The sequence below is a fragment of the Anopheles gambiae genome, chromosome 3 (genome assembly GCF_943734735.2).
Source record: "Anopheles gambiae chromosome 3, idAnoGambNW_F1_1, whole genome shotgun sequence".
Lineage (NCBI taxonomy): Eukaryota > Metazoa > Arthropoda > Insecta > Diptera > Culicidae > Anopheles > Anopheles gambiae.
Window position 1 is genome coordinate 31,416,802 of NC_064602.1, and position 23,915 is coordinate 31,440,716.

A 23,915-nucleotide genomic window follows, 5' to 3' on the forward strand; every position below is an offset into this window, starting at 1 on the left:
GTCAGGTGACAGGTCTCTTGAGCGCTGCCACCCGCTTATCCGGGGAAAGAAATTGCGCACCATTGTAAAGTTTTGAAAATGTTAGTTTTTGCATTTTTTATGATTTCTTCCTATTCTGTATTTTACTAGAAACATTTTAGTAACATTTTCATCCAATTCATTGCTTCCTAGCAACCACAATTAACGAAATTACCTCCCGACCAAGGTTACTATATGGGTTTGCTTTTTTTTTCTTCCCCTCCAGAACGTCAAAACGCTATGTTGTTTTATATGGCTGCAAAACAATATCAAAACATTACGTGCCCAAAATCACACACCAATAAAAAAAATATCCAACAAATCCATCGTGCAGTGAACGCCGTGTGAAACGCATATTGCAAATGCTGCCCCAGGCGGAAGTGGAAATACGCCCCGAAAGCAGCAACCATCCACCAATTTCCGTCTAGAGAGAAAGAGAGAGTGAGGGGCCCGTGTAAGATCCAGTCCGTCGCGACGACGGATGTGCACCAATGGCGGACAGTGACAACAGCGATAACGATGGGCTGAGCCTGTTCGATATCGTCTGGGAGGACGTGCTGTACGTGAAGCTGTTCCCGCTGCTCTCGCTGAAGGACCTGTTTAACCTGCGGTGCTGCTCGCACCTGGCCAAAACCTTCGTCGACAATGGGCTGCGTCGGCTGCAGGAGATCAACCTGTCCGGGAACAACTCGCCCCACCTCGACCTGGCCCTCACCGTGCTGGCCGACAACTGCCGGAACGTGCGGGTCGTCAATCTGGCCCGCTGCAACTGGCTGCAGGACAGCGTGCTCTGCCCGCTGCTCAAGCACAACCGCCGGCTGACGAAGATCAATCTGAGCGAGTGTCTCAACATCACGCCCCGCTCGATGCAGCCGATCATCATCGGGTGCAAGCAGCTGACCACGCTCAAGCTGTCCCACTGCCACTGGCTCACGATCGGGGCGATGGAGGCGCTGACGCTGCACCACACCAAACTGCAGGAGCTGGACGTGTCGCACTGTGCCGCGCTGAACGAGCGCTGCATCTCGGTGTTTCTGCTCAGCTGCCGCATGCTGAAGACGCTCTCCCTATCAAACGTGCCCGCGGTCACGGACAATTTGCTGTTTGCGATAGCGAAGCATTCAAAATTCATCAAAAACCTTAACCTAGTCGGTTGTTACCTTATTACGGATCGGGGTGTTTTGTAAGTTAGCAGGCAGCCAGCCATTGAAACCCACCGGCCGTGCGTGACCCTCGCCCTAACGTTCACCCTCTTTTGCCTTCATTTGCAGAGCGCTTGCCTTTTGCTGTAAGGAGCTGGAATCGCTTATGGTGCGCGAGTGTCCCCATGTGACGGAGCGAAGCCTGGCGGTGCTGCGCGGCCGTGTATTCATCGACCGACCGCGCGTCTACCAGCAGGACATGAACATGGTGCCGAACATGGGCTTCCCCCGGATGTTTCTGCAGGTCTGATTTGGTGGCCCAGCCACCGTTTCCCCCCGCTTCCCGCGCTTCTCCCCACTTAGGTCACCCGCCCTCCCCGCGGGATTCGTTACGCAAGCCATAACTGGGATAATATTTTACGGATAATACATGGAAAAAGGGTGTGATAGTTATCGTAATAGTTAACAAACGTGACATACAATGGAGCACGGAGCGCTGTAAATAATAGTGCGTAGCGCGCACACACAAACACACACAGACACATATATATACAGGAGACATACCTATAGGCTATACTTACCACGCTATATATGTACCATTTATCTTGTTGTATACATACAGGGTCGTAAATTTAAATTAAAAGAAAAACTAAATACACATAATTTATTTGATTTCGTCTTATCGGCAAAATCGACGACTTAAACAACGGTTAGCTTTATTTCTTCTCCTTTTTGCCTTTCGGCGCCTGTTGCTTGTTGGCATTCGGTTTCGCCCCGCCCGCTTTTCCCTTCTGCTGCCGCTGCTTCTGATTCTTGGCGGGGGATTTCTTCACTGGCGATGCGGCGGTGGCTGCTGCTGGTTTACTCTGCTGCTGCTTCTGCTTCTGCTGTCCTGCGCCGCCCTTTACGCCCGCCGGTTGCTGTTTCGCCTTCAGACGCCGCGCTTCCCGCCTTTCCTTCGTGCGAAGCTTTTTCTTCGCCTTATATGCTTCCAGGCTCGCTGAACCAAACTTGGATCGTTCCACCACCACCGGATGCCCGTTCAACGCTTCGCCGCTTTTACGGAGCGCCTTCTCCACCTGACCCGCATTGTCGAACATCACGATCGCCAGGGCCTTGCTGCGCACACGTCTCGCCAACTTGCATTTGCCCACGTCGGCGAAGAACTCCACCACTTGCTCATCGGTGCTGGTGGGCTTCAGGTGCTTGACGCAAACGGTTCGCGCCAGCCGATCCGAAATGGATTGCTTCGACTGTGTGTCATTGGGTGAGCCGCCGACCTTCGGAGACGCCTTCGCCGGGGCAACCTTGCCGGCTTTGTTGGCCTTGGTGGGAGTGTTGTTGGCCTTTCCCTGCTGTTTGTTGCCCTTGGCCGGAACCTGCGCCGGCGCCTCATCCGACTCCTCCCCTTCGTCCACGTCCGAATCGTCATCTTCCGGGGCTATGGACTCATCGTCTTCGAGCTCCATTTCATCGTCGTCCTCCTCCGCCTCGCTGTCCAGCATGTCGCTATCCTCCTCTTCCGGTTCCTGCTGCTGCTGCTGCTTCTTCGGCACTCCTTTCTTGCCCCCCAGCATGATGAAGCTGTTCGATTTCTGGGTTTTGCTCTTCACCGCCATGTTTGCATTTGCCGATCGGGATGTACGATAAAGTGTACAGAAAAGTGGACAATTTTACGCGTTGCTCAAACGAAGCACAAATTCAACTCCCGCTCGCACGTGCTGAGGAATTGGAACAACGTTCTGTGGGACCTGTCAAACGCGTGGTGGCGACATCGACCAAGGTTGCTAGCTGCGGTGCTGTAACTTCCCTCGCCCATCCATAAACAACCTGTATCAACCGTGTGACAATCGAGTTGAACCTTTTTGTTTACTGTTTTCGCTGGCGGGCAGGAGTGAAATTAATTGAACGAATTAGCGTGTATTTTTGCTACTGCTCGTCCCGAAAATGACTCAACATGATGCTGCATCTCAGTGTCGAGTTTGTGATAAAGCGATCCGCGCCCAGAAACCGGTACACATCTTTTCGCCGCTCGTGGGAAGTGGGAAGGAAGCGGATATCAGCACGAAAAGCATCGCCGAGATGATTAGCGAATTGGCGGATGTAACGGTACGGCTGTCCGTTGCCATGGTTCCGATTGTGGGGAAAAGGATGACTCTAACTTTACTTCCATTCCTTCCCCAGATCAGTCCCAATGATGAACGATCGAAGTACATCTGCTCCGTTTGCTTAAAAGCGCTCGAGAAAGCCTTTCAACTACGTCAACAGATACGAGCCGCCGAAAGGGCTGAGCCGACGCACTTGCAGTGCGTAATGATTTTCCTATTGGTTCTTCCGCTCTTTTCCTGTTCATTCAAATTAGAACACACTTTGCTTGCAGATCGATTCAGATAGAAAACATCGCCGAGCAGGACTACAGTTTGGAGTATTTGGATGAATTTAAAGATGAAATCGATAGCAGCGTTATGCTGCTCCGGGATACACTTACCGCCCTATCCGACGATCTTGGTGGTGAAAATGAGCTTCCCGAAAAACAACCAACCGTTCGTGCACTGTCGGAGGTTGAAGAGGACGTCGAAGCGATCGAACAGGGCAAATTTACGTTCATTGTGCCACCGCCGGACCTGATCGCCATTCGGATTGCATTTGAGCACTTTGAGTACTTGGAGCTGCGTGGCGAACGGTGTTGCGGCTGTCCACACATTGCTGCGTCTCGCGATGCACTGATGGTGCACGCAAAGGAAACGCACTCCCAAAACTATTACCCCGACGACAGTAGCTACACGTGCCCGATGTGTTACCAAAAGTTTGCCACGGCCAGTGCACTGGAAAGCCACAACCAGTACTATCTGTACAGTGATGTGTTTCTGTGCAGCGTTTGTCGCAATGCGTTCAACTGCCAGAACCGGCTCATGGTGCATCTACAGGACAGCCATCAGCTAGAACCGTCGCTTAATGATGGAGTGGAGATTGGACCGGAGCAAAATGAAGCAGAACCGCATTTACAGGAAAAAGCGTCCTTGGTAGCTGGGACCAATTTACCATTAACATTACCGGAACCAAAGTTTATAAAAGAAACGCGCGTATATCCACAGTATCGGCTATACTGTCTCAGCGCAGAACGGTGCTGCGCCTGTGGCGTCTATGAAGAATCGCTCGAACGGCACACCTCCGAATGTCACATGGAAATGAGCCAGTCGGAAGCGGATGGGCTGCCCCGGTGCGTTGTTTGCAGCCGTACCTTTCCCACCCACCAGGAGCAAATTCTGCACGATGAGGAGCGCAGAAATACGAAGCAAATTTATCAATGTCGAAAGTGCGAAAAGCTTTTCGCTCGAAAGAATCAGCTTCTGAAGCACTTACAAACAACAGAGTCCGGTTGCAATGGCCAAGAGGGAAAGATTGAAACGACCATAAAGGATGGCGAACGGGACGGCGTTTCAGGAAATTGCTTTTGCTGCTGCTTTGCACGCTGCAAGGAGGAGTACGCGAACGAACGGGATCTGCTCGACCACGCCCGGACCGTGCACGGCGGAAGAAGAAAGGAGAATGAATGCAAGCTGCAGGAACGGTATGGGACGGCAATACCGGAACGGCACTGCTGTCCCGTCTGCCGGCGAACGTTCGACAGTGAGGAAAAGGTGCAGAAGCACCGCAGCTATAAGCTCGCCCTGCCCAAGCAAACGTGCCGCCAGTGTGGCCGGGTGTTCATGAAAGCGTCCGGGCTGCGGGAGCACCAGCTAAGGGAACATTTGAATCTGCAGCTAGAGTTTGGGTGCGAAGTGTGCGGGAAGCAGTTTGTAAATCGGGCCACGCTGAACAAGCACCGCCGGGTGCACGAACCGTCCCGCAACTATCCCTGCTCGGTCGAGGGCTGCGGGATGCTGTTTCGCGACAAGCCGCTGATGCAACGGCACTATCGCAATGTGCACTCGGTGGTGCAGGCGTACGAGTGTTGGCACTGCCAGAAGCGCTTCCGCACGAAGGAGTCGCTCGATATACACGAGCGGAGTCATACGGGCGAGCGACCGTTTGCGTGTCGGTACGAGGGGTGCAGCAAGGCGTACGCACACGGTACCGATCGGAAGCGGCACGAACGGTCGGCGCACACGGGCGAGAAGCCCCACACGTGCACGGTTTGTGGGGCGGGATTTCTGCGCCGGCGGGAGATGCGGCTGCACCTGGAGAAGGTTCACGAATGGCAGGAGAAATAAAGAGCATTTTGCTTCGTTTTTTAATTAAAATCATCACAAGTTTATTAACGATGGAAACGCCTACAACACATGCTAAAGATGGTTACAATTGTCAAAAAAAAAAAAGAAATTACACATGGTTAAAAGCATACAAAGAGCACATTATCTACCATTATCCATTACGCTAATACACGCAATTTTCAGTCAGTTTGTGTTTGTTGTAAACTACGGCACACTAAGTCGACGCTCGTTGCCATCGAAACCATCGATGGGTTGGTTCCATTCGCCAGGAATTGAGCACTTTTCTCCCTCTCTCTCTCTCTCTCTCCGGTATCCTTTATCCCTACCGTAGGCTTTGCTTTAGCAAGCTCGGTTTCTCCCGGACGGCCGACTTTTCCTTCTTGGCCAGCAGCGGATCCGGCGCGAAACAGTTCCACAGGCGCAGCGTTTCATCGGCCCCCGCACTCATCACGGTGCTACCGTCCGGGGACATCGCAATCTGCAGCACCCGCCCGGTGTGGCCCATCAGATCGACCTGCTTCATCATCGACGGGTACTTCCAGATCGACAGCTGATTGTTCACGTACCCGTGGGCGGAGATGAGCTCTTTGTACGTCTTCGAAAACAGCAACCCGCACACCTGCGACTTGGTGTCGACCGAGTTCATCAGCTGCCCGTTCGCGACGTTCCAGAACTTGATCGTCCGATCGGCCGTACCGCCCCCGCTCGCCAGCACGTTCGGCTGCCAGGGACACCAGGCCAGCGCCCGGATGGCGGCCTGATGCTGGTTGAACACGTGCAGCGGTTCTCCGGTGGCGTGCGGTGCACCGTGCGCCGATGACCACACGTGCACGAGGTTGTCATTGCCGCCGCTGGCCAGATACTTTCCGTCCGGCGACCACTTCAGCCCGCACACCTCCTGCGTGTGGCCCTGCAGAACGCCGATGTTGTGCTGGCGCGTCCGCACGTCATGGTTCACGATCGTGCCGTCCCGGCTGCCCGAGCAGAGCACGTACGAGTTCCAGGCCAGCACGCCGACCCGGGCCGAATGTCCGTTCATCACCCGGAGCCGCTTCATATTTTCGCAGTCCCACAGTTCCACCGTGCCGGCGCTCGTGCCCACCGCCAGTATGTGCCCCTCGTGGATCCAGCTCAGCGAACAGGCGTGATCGTTGCCCTCGTTCTCGAACAGCATCTCGATCGTGCCGGTGGCCGCATTCCACAGGTACACGGACGCACCGAGCGCCACCGCTATCACGTTGTCCGTGCTCCAGTCCATCAGGTTCAGGTAGTAGTCGTTCATGATTTCCGGCGCGTCCAGTATCCGCTCCGGCGCGTTCGGAATGTACCGGCTGCCACTCTTCGCCGACATCGGCGTCTTGACGGAGTAGATCGCCTTCAGCGGGTTCACGTGCCCTTCGGGCGGGGCCGGCACCTTCGTCCGGAAGGCTAGCAATCGCTGCTTGCTAATGTCACAGCCCCGCATCGCCTCCGACAGGCTCTTCATGCGCTCGCTCTGCTTCGGGCTGACCGGAATGTTGCTGGTGGGGCCTCCTCCCGCCGCTCCCTCCTCGTTCTCCAGATTACCTCCCCCCTCGCCCTCCTCGTTGCTGGCAGTGCCCTGTTTTACGATGTAGTGCCCGAGATCGAAATCCGTGGCCGTGCGGCTCGGTATGAAGCGATCGCCACCGCCCGGCTGGTTCTGTGCGTTGCCATTAGTGTTGCTGGACGCCGTCGGGCCCTTGCTCGGCGTTTGGGAGAATTTTTTCGACGCCGATGACGCCGTTCCCTTGCCGCCATTCTTTCGTGGCGTTTTGAGCGAGTTGACGGTGGTGGACAGCTGGAGCGTGTTGTTCGCATTGCCCGTCATCGAAACCGAGAGCGTCTGGCGGGCGGAGGTGTTAGCTAGGGCACTGCTGTTGAAGCTTGTCGAAGCGCCGGAGAGGTTCAGCTTGCGTTGCCATCGCGGCACGGGTCCTTTGGCATTCTCCCCGTCCATGGTCAGGAAAGTGTTTAGTTCGTTCAGATGCTTGAATTGTGCCATTCTCGTTGTTGTCTTTCCTTCGGGAGATTCAGGGTACAGGGGAAAGCGAACAATGCGAACGAAAACAAAAAAGTGTGCTGTATTTTTGGCTGTACAATTCACAGCTCCCGAAAAATCTTTACCTGTTGCCGATGGAAGCGTTCGTTACGTTCAAATTAAGCGCAAAACTGCTATCAAAAATGGCCGACTATCCAACGGTACTTTGACAGTTCGTAGACAAGGTGTATAGTGTTTGGTGTGCAGTTGTCGCTTGGATGACAAATTGTTTTTTCTTTTTCCATTGGAATATATTTGCTCAAAGCATTTGTTTTAATAAATTTAAACTCGAAAAAAATGAAAAAAAATTATCTTTTTTATCAATAACAATCCGGTTGTGGTTTAGGACGTCGTGAAAATCATTTCAATTTTACCGTTGCTGACAATATTTCTTAACCTTGTCACTCAGCGATCCCCTCGCAATGGATTGTTTGTTTACATCTTTTCATCCGGCACAAACTTGGATTTACAACGCGCGAGCAATTTTCTTTATTTTTACACGGGTTAAATACCCCAAACATCCACCATGCTGCGAAGACCGTCGAAGCGACGAAAAGTGTCCAACGTGGAGGAAGAAGAAACGGAATTCACGCCAGCGTCGGGTGAGCAGAAATGCTGCATCTGCTCCAAACATCCGAAGGGCGATTTGCTTGAACTTTCCACGGTTGTAGAATCGGGCAGCTCCCTCACCATTGCCACCGTCGTAGAACAGGTGGCCTCCATCAAGGTAAAGCGGCATGTTTTTTTTCACATTCCTAAGCTTTGTGTAAATCGACCTTTGCCTTTTTAGGTAAACAATGTCCAAAAGAGCATTTGCGGTGGTTGTTGGACCAAAATTCAGGCGGCCTACTCGATACAGAAGGAAATCCGTGGATCAGAATGTATTGCACAGCAGGATGTCGAGTGCTACAGCGAGACTGAGGAAGAGGAAGAGAACGCGGAAAATGCCAACCGTCCCGAAAAGGACGATCCGGACCCGCTCGTCGTAGATGGCATTGACGAGAGCGAATATTGTATCGAATATCTGGAGGAACAGGAGGAAGAGCAGCAACCACCAGCAAAGGAAGAAGCCGCAGACATTGAGATTGAAGCATGCTGCTCCGACGAGGAAGAGCACGAAGAGGTCCGAGTGGACGGTGGTAAGGTGACGCGTCAGTTCCAAATGCCAAATGAGGCCACGATCGTGGCCGACGTGCTGCACGAGCAGTATCGGATGGTGGAGGTCACCGGGGAACGGTGCTGCGGGTGCAGCTTTGTCGCACGATCACGCAAAGAGCTGTTGCAACACTCGGAAACGGTCCACTCGGTCGAGATGAACGACCACGGCGACTACTGTCCGATTTGTTTCTACAAATTCTCCACCGATCAGCAGCTCGAGCGCCACATCGATGAGTTTAAGCTGAACAAGATGTACGTGTGTTTGCGCTGCAATCGGTTCTACAACGTGAAGCGGAAGCTGTTTAACCACCTGCTCGAATGTGGTGGCATGGTTGAGGAGGTGGATGTGCAGGCAAGCGGAACGAACAATGATGATGCACTTACGATCGAAGCTCTGAAAGAGGAGGACGGGGACGAGGAGGAAGGGCTGGAGGAAGATAGTCAGTATGAGGAGTGTTATCTGCAGGAAGGCACGGACACGGACGAACAGCAAGAGCTGCACGCAGAGGACCGCCTACAGAACGCAACCGATCCACGTGTGATGCATCGCTACAAAGCGCTGTTCGAAGAGGTGCTGTCGAACGAAGAGCTTTACTGCCAGCTGAGCGAGAAGGAACTGAACGTGCAGGATGTGCAGATCGCGGAGCAGCACGTGTTCGAAACGTTCAAGTACATTCGGTTGCGGGGATTGCGCTGTTGCGGGTGCTCCTACACCTGCATGTCCAAGGCGCTGCTGATTGAGCACAGCAATCTGGCTCATCCGCCCGAAAATCCGCCGGAGCACGTTGATGAGCATTCGTGCGAGCTATGCCGGGCGGAGTTTCAAAACACGCTGAATCTCGTGAAGCATATCTGCTTCTTCACCACCCGGCAGCTGTTCCTGTGCACGGTGTGTGACGTATCGTTTCTGAACAAGGAAAGCTTGCGGAACCACCAGCGCCACAACGAACGGCACCGCGAACTGGAGAACTACAAGTTTGAGCAGGCCGGCATCGAGCTCGACACAGCGGAAGGGTTCGTCGAACTCGACCAGCCGGCCGTGGCCGACGAGCTGCGGAAGCTGGTGGTGGAAAAGATTAGCTACCGGCCGAAAGCGGTCACCTGCATTCCCATGCCGGACGAACGGTTCATCCGGCGGAGGAAGGAGTACAACAACTACAGCGTCCTGGTCGTGGCTGGCGAGTATTGCTGCGGGTGTGGCAGGTTCTTCGATACGACTTCCGAGCTGCAGCAGCACGCCGAGCAGGAGCACTATTTGCCGCTCAACTTTTGTGCCCGCACGTACGGCCACCAGTGCGAGATCTGTTACGCAGTGTTTGAGCTGGAACGGGGCTTCGCGGTGCACCGGTCGATGAGTCGCTCCAAGCAAAAGACGCTGTACCTCTGCAAACTCTGTGGGCTGCTGTTTTCGAAGAAGTTCTGCCTAGCGCGGCACATGCATTCGGCCCCGAACCATCTGTCGCGGCTGATCGTTGATGCAGCGGCTAATGCATACCGCACAGGGGAGGAGCACGATGCGCCGGAGGAAGCAGACGCGGAACCGGGTCCACCCGAGGCAGCCGTATCGGATCCACGCGTGAAGGAAGCGCTACAGTTGCACCGGTCGGTGGAAGCGAAAGGGCTGCGAAAGGTCGGCCATCTCGTCTGGTACCACTGCTGCTTTCCCAAGTGTCCGGAGACGTTCACGAGCGAAGCGGCCCTGCTGGAGCACGCCCAGGCCGAGCACTACGGGCAGCGGCGGGAAAACCAAAACGAGCGCCAGCAGGACACGAACGTGTGTCCCACCTGCTGCAAACCATTCCAAACGTTGGCGAAACTGTACTGGCATCGGGTGAAACGGTTCGTGCCGCGCGAGTATAAGTGCAAACAGTGCGCCAGCACCTTCGACCGGTGGGTGCAGCTGAAGATCCACGTGGAGCAGGAGCACAGCGCCACGCCGCCCAGCTTCGAGTGTGCCGAGTGCGGCAAATCGTTCGTGCTGCGGGCGAGACTGGTCGCCCACCAGAAGACGCACACCGACCGGAAGGACCACAAGTGCGACGTGTGCGGGTGTGCGTTCGTCAGCAAGGGGCTGCTGAAGCGGCACCGGCGAGCGCTCCACGCCACCGAGCTGCTGTTTGAGTGTAAGCTGTGCTCGAAAAAGTTTGCCGTGGTGGAAAAGCTGAAAATTCACCAGCGCGTCCACACGGGCGAACGCCCCTACGAGTGTACGTTCTGCTCGCGCACCTTCATACACTTCTCCGACCGGAAGCGGCACGAGATGGCAGCGCACACGATGGAACGCCCGTACAAGTGCACGCTCTGCCCGGCATCGTACATTCGCAACCGCGAGCTGAATCTGCACATGCAAAAGCACCAGTCGGATGGAAAGGGGAAAAACCTCGTTAAAAGTAGGGGGGAAACTTGAACTGAGCATGGCGAAGGAAATCATTTGAATTAGTCAATCGAAAAAAAGTCTAATAAAACGGATATTTTGAAATTGCGCAACGGTTATCACGCTTCCAAGCTGTCAACCCACTCGCCTAAACACGCCGGTCTGAGCGCACGGCGAGCTGTCAGCGGCGCGGACCCGATCGGTGCTGTCATTTTTGTGGAGTGTTTTCTTTTCGCTCGACTGTGTGCTCTCGTTTTGTAAACGCCAGAAAGAAAAGAAAACGAAATCCTGCATCTAGTTGATCCACTTCTCTTTTCCCTTCTGATTTTCCCGACCGCGCGCACACACACACAAAGCACCGCACCGCGTTTTGAAGTGGTGAAGTGAACCGGACGACCGCCGTCCGCCAGAACACAAAACCGACCAGCGGTGTCGTCCGTCCCAGTTTCCGAGTTCCCCTGTTTGAAAGTGTTGCACACACATACTCGCCGTGTTCCTCTGCCTTTCCCCGTTGCAGTGTTTAGTGTTTCGCTTCGTCCGGTCGTGTGTGCGTGTGTCCGGTTCGTCTCCGGTTCCGGAAGGTTTCAATCCGTGCCTAGCACAAATCGTCGATCGTCGTCGAAAGCTGCTGGAATAGGGGGCTGCCTAACATAAGGGGTTAGTAGGCACACACCCAGCTCGGTCGCTCTGCCCTACCGTCGTGTACCGTTCAAGTGGGTGTGAGTAATTTCACACCGCCGCCTGTGTGTGTTTTTTTTTTGCATTTGAGCACGAATTCCAAATTATCGGTGTAAAAAAAGCAGTAGCAGTGGTGTAGTTTCTATCGTCGAAGAGGGAAGACGGGCACGGCAGTACGTGTGCGGTAGCGGTGTGTGCTATCACGGGCGGTGGATCGTGGGAAGAAAAGTAGTGCGAATCGTGCGGGAGAAAACGAGAAAGAAAAAGCAAGTGAGTGAGAGAGAAAGAGAGAGTGAGAGCGAGAACGCGTAGGGGAAGATTTGTGCAAATGTATTGACGACCATCATCATCAGCAACAGCAGCAGCAGCAGCAGCACGGTCGGAATCATCGTCATCTACAAACTATCGGTGTCCCAATCGATTGGATGTGTGGTGCGCTTCATCACCATCGACAAAAGAATTCCGGTGCGGTGCGGTGGCCGTGTGTGTGCTGTGTCGTCGTCGGTCGTGACGGTTCACGGTTCCGCACAGTGTGTGTCGGAGTGTAGTCGGATGCAAAGTGTCGGCGCAAGTGTGCCGTCGTCGTCGTCGTCGTTGTCGTCGTCAAAGCGGTGAGACTAGCGGGTGTGTATAGTTTAGCTTCCTCCAAGCCCAGGCGGGGATTGATAGCACCAGCAGCAGCAGCAGCAGCAGCAGCATGCCGGAGACGGACAAATGACGGTCACGAAAGTCGAACAAACAAATCAGCTGCACAGTAGGCGCGCATACGATTTTCGTCGACGTTTTCGTGCTTCATTTCGTTCGCGTTGCTGCTCCGGTGCTGTATATATCCGTTACCGCAGCATCAATCATAATAGTTCACCGCACCCGAACCTGTCTCTCTTCTCCTTCTCCCTCTCTCTTTCTCTCTCTCTCTAGTTAAAGCAACCCCCGAGCACACATCCGGAAGCGCGAGTGGTGTGGTGCGGTGGAGAAAAAGCAAAAAAAAAAGCGTGCTGAGGTAATCTCTTAACGAGGGTGAGGAGAAGCAGATCAAAGTGTGCGGCAGCGGCGGTGGTGGAGCGGCTTCAAGATGACACTGAACGATGAGAATGGGGCCAGCAGCAATAATGTTGTCGTCACGGCAGCAAGTGGAACGGGACTGTCAGCGGCGGGAACCGGATCAGATCGACCAGCGCCAGCAGGTACGCAGCCGGTTGGGTTGGGTGGTGGTGGTGCAACCACCGGGCAAGCGACCGGCCCAAACGGGGGCATCGGGGCACCCATCAACAGTAGCGCGAACAATAACAACAACAACAACAACAACAGCAGCAGTATCATCAACTCCGGCAACGGCGGTACGGCAGCGGCAAACGGTAGCAATACGATTGGCAATACGATTAATAATAACAACCTAAATTCTAATATCACCTCAGCGGCTGCGACGGCAACGGCACTAAGCAACAGCACCAATAACAACAACAACAACAACAACAATAGTATTAGCAACGGCAACGGACAGAATGGCAAGCAGCAGCAGCAGCAGCAGCAGCAGTCACAGGGTCCACCAACGGGCGGCAGCCTGGAGAAGCGGCCGAGCAGCAGCAGTGCGACGAGCGGCACCGGCAGCGGTCGCTACATCATACCGAAGTTTTACGAGATCGAAACGCTGCCCCCGCTGAAGGACGCCGATCCGGCCGAGCGGGAGGAGCTGTTCATCCAGAAGCTGCGCCAGTGCTGCGTCCTGTTCGACTTCTCCGAACCGCTGAACGATCTGAAGTACAAGGAGATCAAGCGGTGCGCGCTGCAGGAAATCGTCGAGCATCTGAACAACCAGAGCAACGTGATTACCGAGCCGATCTACCCGGAAGCGTTCAACATGGTGGCGACCAACCTGTTCCGCACGCTGCCCCCGTCCTCCAACCCGAACGGGGCCGAGTTCGATCCGGAGGAGGACGAGCCGACGCTCGAGGTGTCCTGGCCGCATCTGCAGTTCGTGTACGAGCTGTTTCTGCGGTTTCTCGAGTCGCCCGACTTCCAGCCGAACGTGGCGAAGCGGTACATCGACCACAGCTTCATCCTGAACCTGCTCGAGCTGTTCGATTCGGAGGATCCGCGCGAGCGCGACTTCCTCAAGACGGTGCTGCACCGGGTGTACGGCAAGTTTCTCGGGCTGCGCGCCTTCATCCGCAAGCAGATCAACAACATCTTCTACAAGTTCATCTACGAGACGGAGCACCACAACGGCATTGCCGAGCTGCTCGAGATACTGGGCAGCATCATCAACGGGTTCGCGCTCCCCCTGAAGGAGGAGCACAAGCAGTTCCTGCTCAAGGTGCTGCTGCCGCTGCACAAGGTCAAGAGCCTGTCCGTGTACCATCCGCAGCTGGCGTACTGTGTGGTGCAGTTTCTCGAGAAGGACGCCAGCCTGACGCAGCCCGTCATCAAGTGTTTGCTCAAGTTTTGGCCGAAAACGCACAGCCCGAAGGAGGTGATGTTTCTGAACGAGCTCGAGGAGATACTGGACGTGATCGAGCCGGCCGAATTCCAGAAGGTGATGGAACCCCTGTTCCGCCAGATCGCCAAGTGCGTGTCGAGCCCGCACTTTCAGGTGGCCGAGCGGGCCCTGTACTACTGGAACAATGACTACATCATGTCGCTGATATCGGAAAACTCGAAGGTGATCATGCCGATCATGTTCCCCGCCCTGTACAGCAACAGCAAGTCGCACTGGAACAAAACGATCCACGGGCTGATCTACAACGCGATCAAGCTGTTCATGGAGATGAACCAGCTGCTGTTCGACGAGTGCCACCGGAAGTACCAGGCGGAGCAGGAGACGGAGCAGGAGAAGCTGGCCCAGCGGGACGCCCTGTGGCAGCAGATGGAGGATCTGGCCGCGCGGAACAGTAAGTTGACGCTGAACGACGACGAGTCGCAGCAGTCGGGCAGTGGGCGACATTCGAGCAGCTTTAGCCACCCGCAGCAGCAGCAGCAGCAGCACCGACAGATGAACGGAACGTCGGGTGGTGGTGGTGGTGGTGGAGTGTACGATCGGCGATCGATACAGCACAGTAGCACCTAAACGGGGGAAGGAGCGTCTAAGTCACCAAGTGGCCCCGCTCTCACACAGACACACACACACAAACAGATAGACGGTCGGACACTATTACACTAAACAGAGCATCCTAGACTTCCATTTCCTGCGCTTCTACACACACACACACACACACACACATAAAACACAGGGTGATATGGTGACGCCCTCCTCCCCTTTGCCTCTTCCACCACACAGTCTGTACCCCCTCCCCCCCCCCCCCCCCGTGGCACGTTATGTTTTAGATTGTTTTACTATTCCAATCCTTTTCAGGAAATTGTGTTGGAAAATTGCCTACAAATGGTGCGCTTCACGTACTTTACGTTCTTAAAACGATTCGAAGCGAAGAGGGTCGAACAATTATTTAAACAATAGCCGAAGTATTCGAGTATTGCTGTGTTAGGAGGAACAAAAAGGAGCCCCCGAGTCGGAATGGAATGGAATGATTTTTTGTGTATTTTTTACGAATTAAATTTATCGAACAGAAAAAAAAGAAATTCCTTCCTTGTCCCGTTCCTTGAAGCGTGTAGACTGCGTGTAGGTTCTCTCAGCAGATGATACGTATGCGTGGGTGCGTGAATCATGATCGTGAAATTGTACATACTCTGTCTGTGTGGTGTGAAATAGCAAGAAACGGAAATAATCTTAGGCTGAAACGAATAAGGCGATCGGAACGGAACATATTGAGCGTTTTTTGGCAAACAAAACACACTTAGTGTTACAGAGAGAGAGAGAGGGAGAAATATTGTGAATTAACTAGTGATTGGTGCTAGCCCCGAACTTCTTTCCAGTCATTTCCCTCTTTTTTTAGTTTCTGAAAAGAACTCACAACGTGAATTTACACCGATATCGGAAGTGAACTTTCCCTTGCCCTTGTCTCTACTATTGCATTGTTTTCCCCCTTCCCGGTTGCAATAATTTCAACACAAATGGGCTGAAGCAGGGTGTAGAAGTATCAAAAAGCGGAAGGAATCGTACGCACGCACGCACACTTACACACATTCTCAAAGGATGTTGATAGCACTAGAAAGTAAGGAAGGTTTGCCCACTTGCGCTGCGTATTTAGTAGATCGAGTTTAGAGTTTTAGATACACACACACACACACAAACATATCTTTTTTCGTCTTTGTTAGGATCAATTTGTTATTTAGTTATTTCGATATATAAGTACATCTCCGTTGTCCAGAGTACACACTAGCCGCGCCTTTCTTTTTTCTCGTACACACACACACACACACACACACACACTAGCATATTCTTTTCGCACCAAAACCAAATACAAAATGTGCACTAAAAGCAAGCAATTTCGTTTGATATTATTAGAACGGTCGACAGGTTTGAACGAGACAGAGACAGAGAGAGAGAGAGAGAGAGAGAGAGAGAGAGAGAGAGAGAGAGAGAGAGAGAGAGAGAGAGAGAGAGAGAGAGGAGATTTATAATGGTATTATATTTGGAGGCGTGCGGCGGCCTTTTATCACAACAACCCAACCAAGCAAAGATTACATATTAAGGATGCGCCACATAGACTCATACACACACATACATGAGATTGCTAGGAGCCCGAAAAGAAGGATCAGGAGAGGAGGAAGTATTAGAGAGGAAGGCGTTAGATCTAGCGTAGAAGAAAGGCAGCTTCATTTGCATGCGCAAATACAACACGCGGCACAAAGAATTGGTTGTTGGCTGGGAACAAGCGGTCCACCTCACCCCCCGACCCCCCCCCCCCCCCCCCCCCACATTTGGTGATCAATAATAGATTCCAGTAAAAGAAAAACACGTGTCCTCCCATTCTCCCCCTTTCCCCATTGGGGGTTGGCAGAGTGTCAGCGCAGTGATATCATGCTGCGTCGTCTGTGTGTGTGTGTGTGTGGCTGTGCATCAGTAGTGACCGCGGACGGTGTATTTATTTTATCGAACAACTCTCTCGGATGTGCATAAATATGTATATTTTTTGTGTAGGTTTATTTTTATCCTTCCGTTTCCCTCTCTCTCGCTCTCACACACACACACTCTTTGAACTCCTTCCCTTTTTTATCATTTCACACGACAATTTCCTTGTTGTGGTCGTCGTCGTTGTCGTCGTTGCCGTTGTGTGTCTTCCTCGCATCGCTTTTGTCTCGTCTACCTTTTTGGGCTGATGCCAACCAATAAGCGCTGCTATCGTGTGAGGACAAACCCTTCCCTCCTGAACCTCCCACCTCTCCCCTTTGCAGCAGGGGGGCTAGAGGTGGGATGGTGGGTGGTGGTTACTTATGAGAGTAGACAGTAAGTGGTAACAATAATAGTAACAATAATAATAATTGCGCAAAGCAAGGGGGGGGGGGGTTGGTGGGTCGGTGGCGCACATTGTCTATTTCGAAAGCCCCTACACCCTACACACCAACACTAATAGATGAGGATAGATCCATAAGCGAGATACACACAGAAAAACACACACACAAAAGTACACAAATTCCAGTAGATACGTAAGAGTTAGAAGGGAGTGGGGGAGAGGTTTCCTTATTATTCATACAAACACAGCTACAGCTACACACACACATAGTTAGGAGGGGGTTTACCTGAATGATAAAGCCCCTGCAAGCGGAAGTAGTACTGCAAGAGACGATGCATACGATCATAGGCAAAAGTGCATCGGAGATGCTTGGAGGGGGAAGGGAGAGGGGATGGAATTTTATGTCCCTAATTGAAGAGGAAAGCAAGCAAAGCATAATAATAAAGCAGGGCTATAGTAGTAGTATATGTATGTGTCGGAAGTAAGAAACAAAAATCAAAGTTGTGCAAAGGCAAATAAAAATGCAAAACAAAGGTTAATATCTAATGCGTGTTTGATAAGATATGTACGTAGAGGAAGAAGAAGAAGAAGAAGCATCAAACACACAACACTCACACACACACATAAACACAAAAAGTAGTTAAGAACGTGTGGTGTCTCTGCATAGAAAGAGAGAGAGAGAGCGAGAGAAGGCGTGTGTCCGTGACCTTAGTGACCACCGCACGACGATCGCGCCTCCGACGCCGCCGCCGTTGCGTGGTGATGTCGTGCGCATATAGATGTGTTACGTTTGCAGCAAAGAATGGGTGTGGGGCATGCGAATGCATTGTATGGCATTATGTATGTTAAACAAAAACAAAAAAAGGAAACAAATTAAACAAACAAAACAATACAAAACGGAGAAAGGAGAAGAAGCACACTCATGCGTAACCGTAAGTGGAGTCAGTTGCGCGAGCATGCGCGCGCGCGCGCGCCCGCACGCAACATAACTGTTAGCATTTTACACTAATAAGGAAAAAGAAAAACACTAATAAAATGGCAAACAAAAACAGCTATAAGTATAATGAAAAAACTGAACAAAAAAAACTGAAGCTTGCAAAACTACAAAAAAAGTAAGAGAGAAAAGCAACAAAAAGGGAAGCGTGATGACAATAAGTGGGGAGAGGTTTGTTTGTTTTCGCACGTACACGGCCGCTCATTGTTGATTGGTGGGGGGAGCGCGTTGGGTAAACTCACCCAATACGCTGCGGTACGATTGATCCAGGTGGACGATCGGTAAGACGATCCCCCAACCGATGGAACGGATGGATGGTAGCACGGGGCATGATGCTTATGAGATGGGTCAATTCGCCGTCCAACACGTCGGCACTTCACCACCGGATGTGCTAATGCATAATGATGTGTTGCTCATTATTCTCCCAAACGTAGGTCACGACGACACGACGGTGGTCCGCGTCCGCGTTACAAATCGATATTGTGTCCCACCGGGCACGGGATACAGCTGACCAGCATTGACCTTCATCAGCCGCATCGTCATCATCACCACATGATGTGCAGTGCATTTCTCAAGTGTCCAGCAGTTTCTTCTCTCTCTCTCTCTCTCTTTCTCTTTCCCCCCTCTGCTGTGTGGGGTACGTGTTCTCCGTGTCGGGTGGTCAATTTGCTACTCAATTAAGCAAGCACCCACAAACACGGGACCGCGTTCGCATCGTCGCTTGTGTCCAACACACGCAAACCAAAAATGTGGAGCGCATCATCTTCACGGCCCAACGAATGGGGCATATCTTGGCACGTGTCACTCGCTCGTCTAATAACTGTAACCCAGGGGGATTCGGGCATATGGATGGGGGGCAGCCGACGACAGCCCGTAACCGTAACGCGTCTGACCTGTTCTCTTCCCCTTTTCTGCCGCTCTCTCGTGGGTTTGAACCTGTTCTTCGGTTCACTTTACAGGCGTGTGTACAGCAGTCCCAAACAACCCGTTCGTTGGGTAATCCGTAATCCGTAGGGCGAAGAACTCGCATGTACGGATGTTGCTGTTTTTTTTTCGCTTTATCTCTTATGTTAGTAGCCCCCGCCTTTAATTATGCTCCGCACTGGTTTTCTCGATTACGCTCGATGGTGTGATGCGCCATGCCAACTGTGTCGCCTCCCAGCTGGATAAGTAGGCTGGGGAGCGGAGGTGCGTAACTTCCAATGCAACTTGATCACAAATGCATTTGCGTGCTCGATTCGTACGCACCAACACACGTAGAGTGCGGGCTCGCGGTGCTGTTTACAGCTCTTGAGAGATACCAATTGCAAACAAACACTTTTGATGTGGCTTATATAATATTTTAAACCATTTCTAACACCAAGGCCGGTTCCGTAGTGCAATCGTTAAAGTACACGGATTACACTTCATTGACTCTTTCCTACGAGAAATGAACCTAATGTAATGGGAATTGGACTTCATAGCAGCCTCGTTTGACAAATCCAATAGGAATTTCCAAGGAGCTTGTCCTAAGAGGGTGCCATAAGAGTCTAATTTCCATCATATCCAATAGGAAAGAGTCCAGGAAGTGTCCCACAATTATGAGAACCCCTGTAAGTACGTACACAAGCTGCATTTGATTGTCTTGGCTTGTAAACAAGCTGCATTTGATTGTCTTGGGTTCAACATCTTTCATCAGGGGCCTCCAAACTTTTCAGCTCGCGGGCCGCATTGCTTCAAAAACAACTATGTTGAGGGCCATTTGACGCTACCTTTAACTGATGAGTGAACGTTTAAATCTCGTTTTTATAATAAAATACCAACGATACTTGTACAGTTTCGTGTTACTAAAGCTTGATTTTTGTCTAAGAAAAGTAAAAAATACATTTTAATTTTAAAAATTCATAATAATGTAATATTTATATTAACTCTGGCAAAGTCATCGTGGGCCGCATTATAAGCTCTTGAGGGCCGCATGCGGCCCGCGGGCCGTAGTTTGGAGACCCCTGTCTTACATGATCTGGCTATGGGTAGGTGGTAACACAACGCATAGACATAAAAGAGCCGTCAAGTTAATAGGTCAAAGGCTCTGCGGTTGTTTGTGTTTCAATCTGGCCTAGAAGCAAGAAATTCAAGTCTCCAATTCCAGGTCTCCAAAAGACTGTAGAACGTACCCAATCACGCCAAATGCCACCTCGATCGAGTGATCACCACATTTGAGATCATGCAAAATACCTTTCATTCTTTTGCTAAATTGTTAAAAGGCAACTGGTAAAACGCTGTGTATGTAGATGATGTCAGACAGTGGTGGTATGCGGATGAGTAATGAGAAGATTACAATTTTTCAAAATGATCATGAATAGCTGCTCAATGTTCCGCATTGCTAATTGCTGGCAAGGTAGTAAATGGGCAATTAAATCGTTGATTCTCAGTTTGACCCAAGACCCAACTCTTTATTTGTTGAAATTATACATCAATTTTAACGTAATTAACGGTCATATTGTTATGATTAGTAATTTGAGGGTTTTGTTTGCTTCACGCCCTCTATTAGATATCAAGGGTGACTTGGATGGTTTTACGGTCACACACACACACGAGTTTCTGCAAGACCGGACGTGTTTCATTTCCTATCTAGACCATTCCCGACTATCCGTTTACACGACATTTAAAATAAAGTCTATATTAAGCATGTAAACGGCGGTCCCGTGGTACAGTCGTCAACTCGAACGACTCAATAACATGCCCGTCATGGGTTCAAGCCTACAATGAGCCGTTCCCCCGTAGCAACGACTGACTATCTGGCTTGCATGGTAATGCATTAAGTCTCGAAAGCCTGTATAGAGGCCGGCATGTCCTCGTTGGACTTTACGCCAAATAGAAGAAGAAGTATGTAAAGGAGACAGCAACGGGGTTTGCAAATTCCCAGACAAAACATTTTAAAAGAAGGACATTCTTCATCGCGACAATTTCATCATTCATGTCCAGGTGGAACATTTTTCAACCCATACAGTACCTACAGTCCACTACTATCCTTTCTCCCTCTGTTAGTACACCACCGGTTGTCCCAAGCAATCCAATGCATACTAGATGGGGTGTAGTTGTGTGTATGGGTAGGAGTAGGTGCCATTATTACTGTTTTCCGTGCTTTAATTGCCGGACCGAGGGGGGAGACGTGCGGTATCGTGGGAAGAAAAGGACTCGCGGCGGAGTTTAAAAGTATAAGCCATGCCACGAGTCCTTCGCAGTCGTTGCTAGGTGTGCCTGGAAGCAGGACGACGATCACGTGCTCTGAGCGTATCTGGCGTGTTTCAACACACCTGTGCTTTGTTCTTTGGACGACGACGAGTTTTTTGGACAACTTTGTGGTGATTTTGGTGTTGAAGGATGGCTCCCCTGATTTTGTACCACTTTCCGGGCTCACCACCGTCCCGGTCGGCTCTGCTTGCATTGCGCAATTTGGATCTGGATGCCGAGGTAAGTAGCACTGGTTAAGTGAGAAATAAGTGTATTTTTTAAAGAGTGAAAAATTGAATTAGGTGGTTGTAGAGTACATGATGAAATTTTGAGTTCCAGGGTATCAATTTCGCCTAATCGTTTAGCGCATTTTTGTTTTTTAAAAAATAATAATGCAAATTGGAAAAGCATTTCCATACAATCGAACCGGAATATCTTGATCGAAATCTTTACGGGCTTTACTTAAATTATACAAATCTATTCAGTATGAGGTTAGTGTAGTGGTGGGAGCTCGGAATCGGACATACCCGAGCCGATTTCGATTCCGGAGCCGATTTTGGAACCGATTCCGGAATTAAATTCGGCATCGATTGCGGAATCGAAATAGGTTCCAGAATCAGAATCGGCTCTGGAATCGGAATCGACCTGAGAATCGAAATTTGTTCATGTAAAAGAGCCAGAATTGACTCCAGAATTGAAATTGGAGCTCCGGAATGAGCATCATTTCTTTAATTTAAATAAGTAGTTTCAGAAGCAAAATCTGTCCGGCAATCTCCATAAGAATGGATCGTTTACAAGTAAATTTTGATTCTTTGCGGCTATTAATACGTAGCGTCATTGGATCCAAACGACTCTTCTTGTGGAGATGCCAAAACTGACTCCGATTTCGAAGCTGATTGTGATTTCGGCGCCAATTCCGATTCCAGAGCCGATTTCGATTCCGGAACCGATTCCGTTTCCGGAACCGATTAAGATTCCAGAGCCGATTCCGGAGCTGATTCCGGAACCGATGCCGATTCTGGAGCCGATTCCAATTCTGAAGCAGATTCTGTAATCAATTCCGGAAACTGATTCCGGACCTACTATCCGGAATCAATTCCAGCAAACTTCGTAGCTAGCCAAGGAATAGATTCCGAGGAAAACTTCATTGTTCCCATCACTAGGTTAGAGCGCTATAGTTTTTTCCACCCATTATTGGACATCAAAATCAAGGTCGAAAAAGACGTTGAATGTCACGCAATTGGCTGACCTCTGGTCTCCCTCCCCCCTTCTCCCCCTAACACCTCCGCATTAAAAGGTTTTTAAACATCTGGCATGTGGGGGCATTGTTTCCCATCATGAATGTTTGCTGCACGACGACGTCATGTCTGTGTAATATCCTTGTTGCAGAACACCAACAATGGGAATATACATTTGATGTAAAATGTAAAACATTGTAGACAATTGCATGTACGCTTCACCTTTGTACTCGGTCAATCGGCACGGATCGATATTAGTGATCCCTGAGATACTACTACAACTTCGAAACGGAAGACGCCGTGTCGCCCTAAGGGTCATGATTTATTTATTGTTTGGCGAAGTCTGAAGTCCCACACAGAAGAGTAAACATAAAAAGTCCACACCACTCCCTCCATACCGGCGAAACCACGAGAAATGGTCACTGGGACAGAGGATTGGGGCTTTTATAGCATGTTTATGTGGGGAGTGCTTATTGATTTTACCGGTCATTAGCATTGGATCTAGGTTAGGGGCTTCTGTTGTGTGTGCCGCTTTTGCGTGCCATTACCAATTCAATATTCCTAATTTACTCCTTTTTTTTGCGATATTAAGACACTTTGATGTAACCGACCTAATGATTAGTTGATTATCGGACTGTGATACATCGTTTGTATTTCGTTCCAGGTGAAAATAGTGAACCTGTTCGCCGGTGAGCATCTGGCGGACGAGTTCGTTGCGATCAACCCGGACCACACCGTGCCGACGCTCGTCGACGAGGACTACATCCTGTGGGAGTCGAAAGCGATCGCCACGTACCTGGCGGAACAGTACAAGCCGGGCTGCACACTCTACCCGTCCCAGCCGAAAAAGCGCGGGCTCATCAACCACCGGCTCTACTTCGACTCCGGCACACTGTTTGTGGCGCTGCGCAACGTGCTCATGACGGTGCTGCGCTCCGGCGAGACGCGCATCCCGCAGGAAAAGAAGGACGCCGTGTACAAGGCGCTGGAAAAGCTCGACTCCTATCTGGACGGGTGCGATTGGATTGCGGGCGAGGAGTGTACGCTGGCCGATCTGTGCGCGTTGGCGAATGTGGCCACGCTGAAGGAAATCGGAGTGGGGATGGAGGGCTACGCCAACGTTAGCGGCTGGTACGAACGGTGCCGCGAGCTGCCCGGTTTCGACGAGAACGAGGAAGGCGCTAGCTTCCTTGGAAATGCGTTCAAATCGAAGCTCGAGGAACAGTTTTAGGGGTGGGGAGAAGGGAAAGGGTGGGGCGCAGTAGAAGCATTTGTCACACCAAAACGGGAAGAGTAGCCGTCGAGCTGAGCGGCGTGCACGATTGCACTTTCGCAAAATTGCGATTGCATTTCTTAACTAACACACCACACCATCGTAAACGGTAAAATAAAGTAGCGCGCACTGATTAAAAGCACCGAAGCATTTGGGATTTTCCTTCATTGAAATACTTCTTTCTGCAGCCGGCTAAAGGGGTAGTA

At 51.2% G+C, this 23,915-nt stretch overlaps 6 protein-coding genes across 11 annotated transcripts; 4 read left to right on the forward strand and 2 right to left on the reverse strand.

Annotated features, from left to right (window-relative positions):
• Nucleotide 1: 1 nt before the first annotated feature.
• Nucleotides 2-1,864, forward strand: LOC1271246 (F-box/LRR-repeat protein 15). Of its 2 annotated transcripts, XM_061654652.1 has the most exons (3): nt 2-80; nt 245-1,201; nt 1,290-1,864. In XM_061654652.1, exons 2-3 carry the CDS (start codon nt 510-512, stop codon nt 1,468-1,470), a joined length of 873 nt encoding a protein of 290 aa, XP_061510636.1. In that variant the 5' UTR covers nt 2-80; nt 245-509; the 3' UTR covers nt 1,471-1,864. The 2 variants fall into 2 exon arrangements, with proteins under 2 accessions (XP_061510636.1, XP_310005.5); XM_310005.5 differs by lacking the exon at nt 2-80 and having other exon boundaries at nt 81-1,201.
• LOC1271260 (nucleolin) lies at nt 1,824-2,866 on the reverse strand. Its single transcript, XM_310006.3, has one exon. The coding sequence runs from the start codon at nt 2,777-2,779 to the stop codon at nt 1,877-1,879; it is 903 nt and encodes a 300-aa protein (XP_310006.3). The 5' UTR covers nt 2,780-2,866; the 3' UTR covers nt 1,824-1,876.
• Nucleotides 2,867-3,002: 136 nt separating this feature from the next.
• On the forward strand, nt 3,003-11,084 carry LOC1271247 (uncharacterized). The gene is made up of 8 exons (XM_310007.5): nt 3,003-3,269; nt 3,345-3,466; nt 3,541-5,373; nt 5,718-5,906; nt 5,982-6,089; nt 6,291-6,481; nt 7,940-8,160; nt 8,224-11,084. The coding sequence occupies exons 1-8, from the start codon at nt 3,108-3,110 to the stop codon at nt 10,996-10,998; spliced, it is 5,601 nt and encodes a 1,866-aa protein (XP_310007.4). The 5' UTR covers nt 3,003-3,107; the 3' UTR covers nt 10,999-11,084.
• On the reverse strand, nt 5,391-7,593 carry LOC1271249 (cell division cycle protein 20 homolog). The gene is made up of 2 exons (XM_061654637.1): nt 7,520-7,593; nt 5,391-7,414 (listed from the first exon to the last, which is right to left on the reverse strand). The coding sequence occupies exon 2, from the start codon at nt 7,395-7,397 to the stop codon at nt 5,697-5,699; it is 1,701 nt and encodes a 566-aa protein (XP_061510621.1). The 5' UTR covers nt 7,398-7,414; nt 7,520-7,593; the 3' UTR covers nt 5,391-5,696.
• Nucleotides 11,085-11,174: 90 nt separating the features above from the next.
• LOC1271251 (serine/threonine-protein phosphatase 2A 56 kDa regulatory subunit gamma isoform) lies at nt 11,175-18,042 on the forward strand. 5 transcript variants are annotated; one of them, XM_061654634.1, is made up of 3 exons: nt 11,175-12,267; nt 12,562-12,998; nt 13,059-18,042. In XM_061654634.1, exons 2-3 carry the CDS (start codon nt 12,716-12,718, stop codon nt 14,705-14,707), a joined length of 1,932 nt encoding a protein of 643 aa, XP_061510618.1. In that variant the 5' UTR covers nt 11,175-12,267; nt 12,562-12,715; the 3' UTR covers nt 14,708-18,042. The 5 variants fall into 5 exon arrangements, with proteins under 5 accessions (XP_061510618.1, XP_061510619.1, XP_061510616.1 ...); XM_061654635.1 differs by having other exon boundaries at nt 12,562-12,980; XM_061654636.1 differs by having other exon boundaries at nt 11,178-12,254; nt 12,562-12,980.
• A 2,003-nt stretch (nt 18,043-20,045) lies between these two features.
• Nucleotides 20,046-23,856, forward strand: LOC1271252 (glutathione S-transferase 1-1). Its single transcript, XM_310012.4, has 2 exons — nt 20,046-21,438; nt 23,101-23,856. The coding sequence occupies exons 1-2, from the start codon at nt 21,349-21,351 to the stop codon at nt 23,665-23,667; spliced, it is 657 nt and encodes a 218-aa protein (XP_310012.1). The 5' UTR covers nt 20,046-21,348; the 3' UTR covers nt 23,668-23,856.
• The last annotated feature ends 59 nt before the right edge of the window (nt 23,857-23,915 follow it).